Source organism: Rhipicephalus sanguineus, chromosome 1, assembly GCF_013339695.2.
Source record: "Rhipicephalus sanguineus isolate Rsan-2018 chromosome 1, BIME_Rsan_1.4, whole genome shotgun sequence".
In the NCBI taxonomy this organism is placed as follows: domain Eukaryota; kingdom Metazoa; phylum Arthropoda; class Arachnida; order Ixodida; family Ixodidae; genus Rhipicephalus; species Rhipicephalus sanguineus.
Genome location: NC_051176.1, coordinates 33,848,739 through 33,862,786, shown reverse-complemented (window position 1 = coordinate 33,862,786; position 14,048 = coordinate 33,848,739). Strand labels below are relative to the sequence as shown.

Genomic DNA, 14,048 nt, shown 5'->3' with positions numbered 1-14,048 from the left:
TACCAGGAACCAGCAAGAACGATAACATTGGTCACTCATCCACCCGATAACAAAAGTGCCGAGACCTCTCTAAAAAGCCACTTCATGGCCGCGCACCAACGCTGAATGAGTTTCCTACCGCTCAAAGGCGATCGAAAACGTCCAAGATTAAGGACCACAAAACACTTGCGTTAAAAAATAAACCTCCAAAGACGCATGCGCACTCACCAGGGCTTAACATCGAAACCCATAAGGAAGCTGGCGCCATCTAGACTAAACAGGCCGTCAACGAACCATCCGAACAAGGTGGAAACAAACTACTCATTCAGGAAAAACATTTTTGTTGGCTAGAGACACTGCGCATATGGTGAACGGAACTAAAAAAAGTTCTTACCCTAGAGCCGCGTAAGTAAAAGAAACAGTTTTGACAACAGCATAAAAATTAAAAACAAAACTCGAACACATAAGAGTCGCGTCAAAAACGAGAGTGTTTAAGAGTGTCAACGCCGCAAACCCGATCATTGCCGCTCTTCTGGACCAATTCAGCCGTAGCAGTGCCCAATGCAACCATTTGACCGGGTTGGAATAGATCTTTACGGCCCTCTACCATACACATCCGCCGGCAATCGCTGGGTTATTGTGGCCATAGACCACCTCACGAGATATGCAGAAACGGCCGCTCTGCTAGCCGCGACGGCACGTGACGTTGCGTCTTTCCTGCTTCAACGCTTTGTTCTACGCTATGGCACTCCTCGTGAACTTCTGAGCTAACGAGGCCGCGTCTTTCTCGTGGATGTTATTCAAGAACATCTCGCTGAATGTCATGTGATTCACCGCTGTACTACCGCATATCATTGACTTGGCAGTGGCGACGACGCCGGTATTCGTTGCTCTGATACTGAAGTCTTCTTTGCTGCAGATTGCCTCTGCGCAGCCGCAATTTCGCGCCACGTCAGCATCGGCCGAGGCTTAGTCATCTGACACGCTTCTCGGCACGCATCGACAACAGGTGGCGTGGCACTCATCGGCGGCGCTTGCTATCTGCGACGGAGGCCTGACGTCACCCTTGCTGAGGCTACAAAAGGAGCCTCGTTGTGCTTGCTGGTTTCACTTGGCAGTGGCGACGACGCCGGTATTCGTTGCTCTGATACTGAAGTCTTCTTTGCTGCAGATTGCCTCTGCGCAGCCGCAATTTCGCGCCACGTCAGCATCGGCCGAGGCTTAGTCATCTGACACGCTTCTCGGCACGCATCGACAACAGGTGGCGTGGCACTCATCGGCGGCGCTTGCTATCTGCGACGGAGGCCTGACGTCACCCTTGCTGAGGCTACAAAAGGAGCCTCGTTGTGCTTGCTGGTTTCACTTGGCAGTGGCGACGACGCCGGTATTCGTTGCTCTGATACTGAAGTCTTCTTTGCTGCAGGTTAGTCCTGGGCATCTTTTGCAATTTTTACATTTGTTTTATTTTTCGTCGCTGCTGCCAAGTGAGTGCATCATCTTGTAACAATGTCAAAGGAACTTGCTCGAGTGAAAGACGAAATCTTTCAGAAATTAAAGGATGAACTCAAGTTAGAAATGAAATCGTCACGCGAAGTGTATGAAAGGGACCTGCGTAATGAAATTCGTGATCTGAAAAATGAGCAGCGGAACATGACAGAGAGCATCGAATTTGCGCACAGAGAAATTGACGATTTGAAAAAGAGACTTGACACTGAAATTGCAAGAAATACGCAGCTTTTGAAGGACAACCAGGAAGTCAACGCAAAGTGCGCTTCCCTGGAGCGAAAGAATGGCGAACTCGAGAACCAGATTGTTCATCTTGAGCAGTATTCTCGAAATGCCAATCTCGAAATTCAGGGAGTCGTTAAGACTGAAAATGAGAGCATTATAGCCATTTTGTCAACTATCGGAAATGCTATTGATGAACCGATCAGCGAGTGTGACATCGAGGCTTGTCATCGCGTCCCCACACGTAATCCGGATAAAACAAACATCATTGTGCAATTCAAGTCCCGGTCTAAGCGCGACAGGACACTAAGGAAAGCAAGGAAAGCCCGACTCACTAACAATAGCCTAGGACTTAATCATTCAAGTGCTATCTATATAAATGAACATCTTTGTCCTACACTAAAGAGGCTTCTCAGTATGGCTATCAGGCGTAAGAAAGATTGCCAGTGGAGATCCGTCCTGGACCCACAATGGAAAGATTTTTGCCAGGCAGTCAGATACTTCTAACGCAATAGCCATCACTTGTGAAGACGACCTCACTAAGATACAATCGGTGTAGTCCGAACATTTTATTTTTTTTTTGTTGTGTGTACAGTTCCATCTTTCAAAATGCACTATCACGATTTTGCATTGCCCCATGAAATTCTTCCGTATTCTGCTGCGCACAGTTCTGTTTTGCATATCAACGCACGCTCTGCCCTTTCTAAGTATGATAAGATTTCTTATTTCCTAGACCAATTTTCTTTTCGCTATGGTATTTTTATGCTTACGGAAACATGGTACTATGACGGCTGTGCGATGCTCCATCTTAATGGATACAAAAACTTCTTCATCAATCGCAGTAATCGTAGGGGTGGTGGTGTCGCTATTTACGCGGAAGCTTCTAGAGAATATGATGTAATATCAGATTACACTTGCAGCACCAATGATTACGAGATACTTACACTAAAGCAAAACTCCGACGTTGTGGCTGTTGTGTATCGCCCCCCAAATGGGAATTTTGGACAGTTTATGAACTTTTTTTGAGAAATAATTTTTGCATTTCGTATCAACTAATAATCTCAAACTAGTTTGCGGTGGAGATTTTAACATTAATATTCTTGAAACCAACTCCTACGTCCAAGATTTCAACAACACTATATGTTCAGTAGGGTTTAAGAATATAATCACTACGCCGACACGCATTACCGAAAACACTTCATCAACACTAGACTTGTTCATTACTAACGCGGAAACTACAGTATTGAGTGCAGGAACTATATCATCAGCTATAAGTGACCACTGCCCAATTTTCATGTTTTATAACACCCAAAACTCATAAAAATAGTCGAAAGGACGTAATCACGATGCAGTATGTATCGGACGATGCTTTACGTTTATTTAAACGCGATATTAGTGCTCAGGATTGGTCTTTTATATGCAAAATTAAGAATGTGCACGTCGCATACTCGACGTTTATTGAAACATTTTCCCAAATTTATGCCGTACACTTTCCATTCAGATCTTTTAAACCATCGAAAAGAATAAGAAAACCTTGGGTCACGCCAGCTCACAAGAAAGCTATTAATAAAAAAATCAATTATTTCACACCTTCTTGCGTACAAGAATGTCCTCAGATCTGAAAGATTTTAAGACTTTCAGAAATAAACTTAATGCCGAGCTTAAATCAGCAAAGATAGCATATTATCAGCAACTCTTCTCTGATATTAAAAAGCAACAACCAGAAGTCGTGTGGAAAACGTTAAATAAGGTTCTGGGCCGTGAAAACAAATCGGAGGCGCCCCTAAAGCTAAGGCTTGATAACCGTGAAATTGCCGGACAGGCGCTTGCGGATCATTTCAACCAAGTTTTTTTAGAACATGCCTTGCCAAATACTAACCTAGAGGTTATCCGGCCGACAATAAATTGCCCAGCTGATAGCTTCGCTTTGCACGATATAAGTGAAGCGGATGTTTCTCGAACATTTATAGGTCTAAGGAACAGCAAGGCTTTAGATATAGATAACTTGCAGATAAAGCCTATAAAATACGTTATAGAACACCTCACACCTGTCCTCGCTTACATATTTAATCTCGCTATCCAGTTAGGTGAATTTCCTGATGCAATGAAAAAATCTAAGGTTTCTGTAATTTACAAAGGTGGTAATAAGAATGACGCGAAAAATTATAGACCGATATCTGTAATTCCAGTTTTTTCGAAAGGCTTAGAAAAAATATTGTTTTCTCGACTGACTAACTTCTTTGACAAAATACATTTGCTTTCTGACGCACAGTTCGGTTTTAGGAAAGGGCGTTCCACTGAAACAGCTTTATTAACTCTGAAAGAGTGTGTGCTACATAACATTGAAAATAAGCTTCTAACTCTCGGTCTCTTCGTTGATTATAGTAAGGCTTTCGATTCACTGAACCATAACATCCTTCTACTAAAACTATCAGATTACGGGGTTCGCGGTAAGCAGCTCGAATTATTCCGTTCATATCTCACAAGCAGGAGTCAGTGTGTGTGTATTGGCAATTATCGCTCATCACCCCTTTTTATAAAACACGGCGTGCCGCAAGGTAGTATTTTGGGTCCTCTTTTCTTTAACGTATATATTAACGATATAGTCAGTATTGATGCAAGCTCAAAATTTATTGTATATGCGGATGACAGCACTATCCTGCTCTCTGGCCCTGATGAAAAAGCTCTAGCGTCAAAGTGTAATCACGTCCTTGAAAAGCTAGTATTCTGGTCACATTCTAACTGCCTTAAAATTAATCCAACTAAAACCAAAGTACTCTTTTTCCGTGCCAAAAATAAATCAATTAAGTTAGAGCAAGTTATTTACTGCGACGGACACATGATTGAAGTTGTTAATGAATATAAAATTCTTGGCGTTACATTTAACTCGAATCTCTCATGGGACACTCACGTTGACAATTTGTGCAAAAAGCTTTCAGTGAGCACAGGAGCTATGTCGCGTTGTCGCACTATTCTTCCACTGCAAGTGAAAATACAAATTTATCATGCACTCTTCGCATCGCATATTAATTATTGCAGTTTGGTATGGCTGACCACAACACAACGAAACATTGCGAGAATTCACATATTACAAAAAAAAGCTGTTCGCAACATCGCCAATATTGATTACTTGTCTTCCACAGAACGTTATTTCGAGTCGTACAACATCATGAAAATAAATCAGATGTATGCATTTCGTATTATGCGTTCATTTTATGTGTCTTCGCCCGCTATCAAGCATTTTATCACCTCAATTGCATCGCTTCAGCAGTACAGCAATCCTCGCACACGCTCCACTGACTTATGGTTAATACCACGTTTCCGTACCTTTTATAAACTGCAGTCCTTAAAACACAACCTGCCATCAATTCTTAATCGATACAAAGATATAAGGAAACCCACGTTAACTTCACTACGTCAAATAATTTTAAAATCATCAATATGAGTACTTCATCATTAAGCAACAAGCAAAAACAATTTCTAATGAAATATATACATTATGTTCGGCATAAATTTTGTAGCTAACTCGCTCAGTCTTCATTTGTGCTTCATGTTGTTGTGTTTCATGCAGTGAATATTTTTTCCCTATGTATCGTACATGTGTATCTAAATTTGTACAGATGCGTATATGTGCATATGTATGCATGCGCATGTGTTTATATAGATGCAAACTGTGGGTATTTTTCCCTTTTTCAATATGTTTTTTTTTCTTCTTTTGTATAATTAAGCTACATTTCAGTGTCACCTTTAGTCCTATATTTATTACTGTAACGTTGCTGTTTTCTATTTAAAAACAATGCTGTTCAACGTTTTGTTGGCTATTCACACATTTCGCTGTTAACTATGCTGATGCCATATTACTTAACGATGTTAGCTACTGACATGTTTTCTGTTCAAGATTTAGTATGTGCACCAAGGACGGGCGCCACGTGTGCCTCGATGTCAAGCCCTGCCTTGTGTTTTTTGGTTTCCGGGCCTCTGTCAAGCTGCAGACCGCAGCTTTTAGCCCTGGAACCCATTCCAAATGTATTTGGAAAAAAATAAAGAATTTGAAATTTGAAATTTGAAAATCCGCAAACAAACGGCTTGACCGAGCGCTTCAACCGAAATCTTGGCGATATGCTTTCTATGTATGTCGCCTCTAACCACACCAACTGGGAACTTATTCTTCCCTACGTAACGTACGCCTACAATGCGGCAACCCAGGCGACGACCGGCTTTTCTTCCTTCTTCTTTCTCTATGGCCGACACCCTCGTCTCCGATCGACGCCATTCTTCCCTCGACCCGACTCATCAGAGGGCACACCAGTTTCCGAAGCTGCTCGATATGCAGAAGAATGTCGGCAACTAGCCCGCTCCCTTACAACTCAAGAACAGGGGCTACAGAAATTTCGACACGACGACGCACGGCCCCACAACCACTTTTCGCCCAACTCACTTGTTTGGCTCTGGTTGCCTCCCACTTCTGCGCCAGGTAACTCCTCTAAGTTTGTCAGCAGGTACCATGGACCCTATTGCGTGCTAGAGCAAACTTCTCCCGTTAACTACCTCATCGAACCCCTCACTCCCACTACGGAACTGCGTCGCCGAGGCCGCGAGCTGTTGACCTGGATCGCCTCAAACCATACCACGAACCCCCTGTTCTTACGACACCTTAGATCGCCTAATGGGCTTCGTCTTCAGCGAGGGGGAAAATGTGATGAAGTGCACCCTGAAGAGCTACACAGTCGTATCGTCAGCGCTACGCATGAACGGCTCGTGCTGAACGTTGTTGCTGTTCGCGCTGGCTAGGCTTAGATTTTATACTGTCTCATATTACAGTTTCGCTTGTCGCGGCCGTGTCTCAGCTCTTTATTATAGGCTTCCCAAGGAACGCTTAGCGGCGCTGCTGCTCTTGACAGGCAGCGCCATCTCTGGCAGAAAAAGAGAAACTGGGATGTAAGCAGCGCGCGTTTTCCCTTCTCTCCACCGCGTTGCTGCTCGCTTCTGTGCACGTGCAGAGCTCTCGCGGCGCTCTTGCGGCGCCTCACAATGTACCACTTGTAGTGCGGCTTCAAAAGGATTTTCAAGCTTGGCTGGCACTTCCGAAAAGCGAACTTGATAAAATGAGAAAGGCTCGTCAATCACGTTAACGGTGAAGAGCACACGATCGACGACAACGACGCCCGACTCAAAGCGAGATGCATTTCCCAAGTCGTGATTACACCGTGTAGGACGTATACCTCGAGGTAAGTCTCATTCTGTCATGTTAAAGATGAATAATGGTCCACATGCACTCCGAAATGAAGCCGTACACGCTATCGATGTTCTGCGGCGTGGACTACGAATCATATGATGGTTGTTTTGATATGGCATGCTCACAGTAGCAGCCGTGTACTTTCGTGAACAAACGTTTGCGGCGTGCGAAAAAAAGAAATTATACGGCCATGGCACTGTTTTCTGAGAAGGTTAGAGTCAAGTCCTCCGTGCTGCTGGAGAATCACCCGCCGATTAAGACGCGAGGCAGCTAGCTGAGCTTTAACCACTGTGAAGCAAGATGAACTGCTCGCCTTGTTCTTTCGGCTCTCGCGTCATGCTTGCAGTCTCTTTTTATGATATCGACTTGACACGCCTATAAGTCCTGTTGCGTGAACGCGGCTAGAAAATCGCACAAAATCAGAAGGTGGTTACTTCAAGGTTGCAATTGCAAAGCATGTATTAAGTGCCAGTGATATTTAGCGGCTTAAATATATATCACCCTAATAAAGTGACAAAAACAAAGCAAACCTGCAGAACGATGTCAAAGCTTGCTGAAAATGCACAGACGTCCGTTCCGGCGTGATAAAGCAGCCTTCCCGACGCGTGAAATGCAGGCGCCGAACTTCTGACAATGTGCCGAGTTCAGTTGAATTCAACCAACCACGCAACGCTAACGGTATAACGCGAATGTTAACGTTCAAAGACGACGGGTAGGTCTCACGAGCACGGGGAATCAAAACACAAAGTTGCTTCACCTTCAACCGTAACTGGACTTTAACAATGCGAGAAGACAGCGAGAAATCATTACTGTAGTCGCTGCGTGCATGCGCCGCGTTACTTACCGATTCAGGTAGTGGGAACGAACGAAAGCCATGAACTCAGACAGCCAAAATAGAAGGCGAGACAGCGCTGTCAGCTATCCACGCTTGCCGCCTTTATTTCTCGTGCGACACGCCCGGGAACCGATACAGTTTAACACGTGAATCAAGTGCCTTGGTGTTGTCTGCACTGTTGTGGCTGGCCACTAAACCCCCATACTTCGTACCACGCTTGCGCTTCCGCGGGGTCGCTTCTGCCATCGCGGAAATGCGCAGCTTCGCACAGCAAGCCTCTAGGTTCAACGTACCCAGCTGACGGCCCCCCAGTTACCCGCACCGTGAGAAAAACGCGTGCACACGTGCGCTACCCCTACCGTGAAAGGGGCTGAGTCGGCCGCGCCTAAGGTTCAGAGCTTTCCGACAGAGCCGCAGCGCGGCTGGCGCGGCGCTGTCGTCGCGCCGCAAACTTGAGCTTGGGTTCCCTATACCCGTCAAGTACAGCGGGACTGCTCTTGACGCCGCAAGAGGCCGCCGTTGCTGCAGTGCCGTCCATGCCTCCAGCATGAAACCCTTCACATGTGTTCTTCGTTATCTTCATCTGCAGCCAGCAGGACCGCTTTCACGTGCGGAGAAATTAGCGTTGCGTATCCTGGCCTTACAGTGAACTTTTGGACCACAGCAGTCCGTGCAGTACTGCAGCAGCACGATGGCAAGGAGTGGAGGCCGCTCGGCTTTTTAAAGCACCTGAAACCTGCAGGAGCTCGTTACCGCAATTTCGGGAGAGAGATAGATGTTAGGCAAGCATTGAGTTGCGAAGCCAACTCGTTTTTTATTACCTTGAAGTCGACATGTTTTACATCTAATTAGATGTTTTATACCTAATTGACTTTTGGCAGCAGCGGCTGTGGCTGCGAGCAAGTCACTAATCTACGTCTACTTCACTGGATCACTTGACCTGAAAGTGCGTAATACCGGCGAGCAAGGTGTAGAGTTCCAATAAGCATAACCAAACATATTTCAAACCACGAAAACAGCCCGATACGCTTTCGCCACTCCCAGAGCGTGCGCGGAAGGCAGGTAAAGTTACGGCAGCGCAGACATTCGCGTCGAATGTGCCGTCTCCTAGAGGTCACGTGTTGGGCAGATGAAGCGAGGAAGAGCTTCACTTCTGTTGCCAAAGCTGGTTGCGGGACGTAGTGTACTTTCCTGGGTTATTTAACCCTCCCTAGCTTCAGGCATGCAAAATAGGACGACAAGATTCAATGCAAGCCTGGTCATACACTTGACGTCGCTTTTGGCTCAGAATGGGGGAACGCCAAGAATAATAGTCGCTCGCTTATGTATGCTTCGAGGCTCATGGAGCATTGAAACTCACGCTCTGGCAGCGTGTCAATGCGAGATTTCACTTTTTTTTTGAAATCCAAGCCGTATCCCCTAAAAATGCACACTTGAAAAACTTCCAGATATGACGTCCTGGAAATTATCGTGAATAATCAAAATTTGCAATGATGCATGGTTAGGGGTTGTTTGGAGTTCTTCAGGGTAGCATAATTTTTATTTAGTGATTGTCCCCGTGAAAAACTTTTCTCACGATAGCAGCGTTAACGGATACCAGACATTGACAACGTGTTGACTGCTTGGCTCATTCCTATCAAAAGAAAACACATCCTGTTCAACTAATTTTTTGCGCTTCTTGTTCTTCAACTCAGGTGCTTTCCTGCTTAGAAATGCAGGCCTATACGTTTGAGTTCTCAACACATCGCGACGACCGTGTAGTCAATAAGATTCTTTTCTTTTTTTACAGGCGCTCTCAGGGAGCTACAAAAAAATGCCGTTTACATTCCGTTCCAGTTTGTTAACAACGCTTGGCTTTGCGTTGACATGTTTTTCTTCATCAGGTACGTCAAGAATTGCAACTTTTATTGTATAAGTGTTACTGCAGGTTTTACGCGAACATAGTGCCACATATGCGAAGCGTTATTTTCCTCACAATGAAACACTACAGACCGCAAGACAATATTTTGGGAAGCGTTCAGTGCATAAATGATGCCCACATCACTCATTTATGTCTGTATTCCACTTACACATCACAAAATATGTTCAATTTACTTCAAGCTACGGCCTAGATTAAATAAAAGCTCCATTTCTTTGCTCAAAGACAGGCAGCAGCATGCATTAGGGCGAAGTGGCGGGAACCTGCACCGTGTGGAAAAAAAGCTTTCACAAAAGACCGCTAGAAGAAAATGGACGAAATATGCCACTTGAATGCAAACGTAATAGGAAAATTATTTCAGAGTGGCGGACTGTTTGTGCAGCGGCATCTTGTCAACCAAAGCCTCCATTTGCCTATGAACGTTCGTTTTTGTAGCAAATTCGCTTATACCCAAAATAAAGAAAAAGCTAGCTGCCATTCAGCCAATGACATCTGGCATGTTGGGGTTACCACGAACATCAGACTAAGACTAGGGTTTCCTAATACCTTTCTAGTGGTCATAAAACTCCCGCATAATGCGACGGGAGAGCTTCGCAAAGCGCTCGCAGTTTCCAGGCAGTTGTGTGGAAGGCGACGCGTTCCAGACGCTAGAAAAGCAGCGTGCTTGCATTTCTTTGATCTCGACATGTCTCTCTGTGTGGTGACATCGATGCTTTTTTTTTAATTTCCATAGCAAAACAGGGACAACAATGACCGATGTAGTACACACAGCGCTGGTCTTTCTACGCCGGTCATTCTTGTTCCTGTTTATTTCGAGCTTTGTTGGTGAAGTATTGGATTACCAGCATGCCCAAGCTTCCACGCTAAATTGACATAGCACCAATGTCTAGCACTTACTGTGTGCGAGTACGTCTCTAGGGCATCGGCGAAAACGTCTTATTCGGTTTTATGCGAAAAAGTCTTACACGCGATAGCTGGAAAACGGCTATCCCGCGACAGCGTTCTCGTTTCCATCGAATTAACAATAATAATATAATTGCCGAGGCTTTACGTGCGAAAACTATGGTACGAGTGCACACCGTATTGGGGGACTGCGGTTTAATTTTTACCTCATGGGGTTCTTTAACGTGCACCTAATGTAAGCACACGAGTGTTCTTCGCATTTCATCCCTATGAATGAGTCAACTAGACTCATTCATGGTGTAATGCTGGACATTAAACAATACACCGGGGTCACGAAACGTACGTGTAGGTATGAGCACAAGCAAAATTGCATCGCTTAACCGGAGGCCTTAGACGAACCATTGTTAACGATCAATTACATGAGCTGATAAACTCGCATGGTATATTAGATGATCAACGCTCATCGCTGAAATGTTCAGTTCGCAAACACAGCGATGAAAATTTGAGACATTCGTTGTTTCTTCCACGGGAAACACGCACGCGAGCGCCCTTCCAAACGCGTCGACCGCCTTCTGGTGTCCGCTTTTGTCCCTCTGTGAAACTAGCTCCTTGACCAGAAGATAGGGAAACAACTTTATTCACGGCACCAAGAGATCGTTTGCCGGCGGTTAGAAGGGTGGTGGCCACGACCGTTCCGGCCCAGTTAATCGCCTGAATACGCTTATCTTCTGGTCAAGGAATACCGACTACCGTATTCCTTGACCACAAGAAAAGTGGCAAGACTTACCTTCGAGCGTGTAGATGAAATTGTTTACGCATTTTGATATGAATGTTTAACATTTGGTGTGCATGTGCCGCATTTCAATAGTTGCAGGTGTTTTTTGTGAAAATATAGATCATGAATATTGTGGTGCATAAAAGGGTTTTATTTGTATACCTCTATTTTACAGTGGGTTTCTGATAGTATATAACCAAAGGAAGATTCCAGCGAAGATTTCTTTATACCGCTTTTATATGAAAAGTTTGATTCAACGATATTGGAGGTAAGTATCTATTATTTTCATTTCTATCTAAGCACGTTGGTTGCTCGAGAAAACACGCATAAAGGGTCTGTTTTCTATTTTAGATAACTCTATACACTGCGTAACAACAAATAGGCAATGCTCTAATCGCATGCTCAGCTATGGTAGGGCCATCTGTTAATCATGTGCACGTGTGGGTCTACGTGAGTGCTAATTCTATAGACATTTCATTTATTCTTTATGCAAGTTAATCAAGTGCTAGCCAACGCAAGCGCCTCCATTACTATTCACACGCCAAGCTTCCATCATCACACGCGTTCCATAATTCGCCAGTATAAAATCTCGTTTTTATCGAATTCTGGAGTGCACTCAAGATTTTGACATTGCAAAGAAACACTAGATGACGCTACTCTTGTTAACGAACTTTTAGGCTTCATTAACCTCTGATTAGCACAACGGCCTGTCTGCCATACGTAGAAGCGGGCACATCTGAAAGGAACTTTATATGCCACACCAGCAAAACAGTCTGTATATTTGTTGATGTGTTTTCCGAAACAACTGCCTTTCAGCCTATTGTCTTTTACCTACTCATTCTTTGTCTGCGCGCCGGCGCATATCATACCTAGCTTATTGGCAGCCGTAGATACAACGTTAATGTGATTTATACTTCCAACTTTCTTTAATCATAATAATATCTAGTCAAGAAGTCTCTTGTTAATTTATTTGATAGAAAACATGCATTTGTTTGTGTTTGCCACCAATCAAATAAGAACTCTGTTTATATTTCTATGCTTTTAGTCATACTTCTGGTAATTCTGTTCGGCTACGGTACCCGTGTAAGATAACACGTAATTTTCTGCGTACTGTACTTACGGTATGCTTCTGCTTTGCTGCCAGGGTGGCACGACCAAGTCAGGCATTTACTTAGCCTTTACTCGTGTCCCTCAAGGCAGTCTTGTTCAATTTTGCCTTGAATAAAGCAAACCAAACCAAACCAAAATCTGGGGTTTAACGTCCCAAAACCACGACATGATTATGAGAGACGCCGCAGTGGAGGGTTCCGGAAATTTCGACCTCCTGGGGTTCTTCAACGTGCACCTAAATCTAAGTACACGGGCCTCAAACATTTTCGCCTCCATCGAAAATGCAGCCGCCGCGGCAAGGATTCGATCCGGCGACCTTCGGGTCAGCAGTCGAGCCCAACTTCCTTTAGTCTGTGTGATAAACAACGAATCTAATGAAAAGCTGCAACTGTTTCCTTATTATTGCGTTCTGCAGCCACGTTCGAACTTGACGAAATAAATGACATTTTTAAGCGTTCCAGGATACTGCAACGTGAGAATATCTTAGTCCAATAGACGCGTAAGCTGTGCATTAAAGTGAATGAAAGCAGTGCACGAAAAAGCGAAGAAAGAAAGGAAAGACGCAAAGCGGTGCACTTAGGGGCGGTTTGTGTGTATAAGTTCATGGTTCCTTCCATTAAAGTTTAACTTGTGAGCGCAGCGCTGTGCGTATTCTCCGTCTTTCTTGTCTTCGTTTTTTTGAGCGCTGTTGTCCTTCAAAAAATGAATATCCACCAACTCGCCAAACTTGTCATTTTGTGCATTAAAACTTGCGCTAGTTTTGTCCACAAGCGATTTGCTGAGGAAGAATTTAAACCTCTTGTGTCTCTTCTCTCGTCCTGACGAGCGTGCTGGAAGCGAAGCAGGGAGGGAGACACTAAGCTCGCTGGGTGGTGGCCCAGCGGGCTTAGTGTGAAACCACATCCTGCGGATAGCAGATACTGCTGTGAACGTCTCAGCCAAATCTTCCAATTGTGCGTGGAAAAAGTTTACAGATGGAGTCGCCATTTTCTCAGGCGCCCTCTTTTCGTACCGAGGCCGGTGCTCACTCTGCGGAACTGCCGGCCGGCGCCTGCTGTTTGACATCGAACAGCAGATAGCAGGCTACTGGCCAATCGCCGACTTAAACAGTGGCATTTGAATCAGATATGCTTACCACGGGGTGCCGCAACGTGCCGGTGCAGCGCTCCATAGCCTGCTAAGATTACACAGCGAGCCGCACTCGCGCGCAGCAGTCAGAACGAAAGAGAGCGATCGCATTTCATCAGGCACGCTCAAGGTCATGACGAGGGCTGGCGTGGCTTCTTTCTGCTGGGCCGTCCTTCCCTGCTTCGCTTCCAGCACGATCGTCAGGACGAGAGAAGAGACAAAATGGCGCTCGACAAAAACCTGCAACTCCGCTCCCTCTAGACGGAGTCGAGAAATTTTTGCGGCAATGAATTCGTGAGGCAATGAACTACTATAATGAGGTCATTCCACGATTACTTCGACAACTGGTTCATGATCCCTTTAAGTCGCGACATGACAATCACAATTTCACGATGGTTGGAGGAAACGTTCATCAGCGGTTCCGAAAATCTATGAG

At 44.9% G+C, this 14,048-nt stretch overlaps 1 protein-coding gene across 1 annotated transcript in view; it reads left to right on the top strand.

Moving 5' to 3' along the window:
* The window catches only part of LOC125757195 (nose resistant to fluoxetine protein 6-like), a 252,488-nt gene that overhangs the window by 140,300 nt on the left and 98,140 nt on the right, over nt 1-14,048 (top strand). The window contains exons 7-8 of the mRNA XM_049412547.1: nt 9,568-9,661; nt 11,550-11,642. Coding sequence (XP_049268504.1) covers nt 9,568-9,661; nt 11,550-11,642 — 187 coding nt within the window. The remainder of the gene's footprint in view (nt 1-9,567; nt 9,662-11,549; nt 11,643-14,048) is intronic.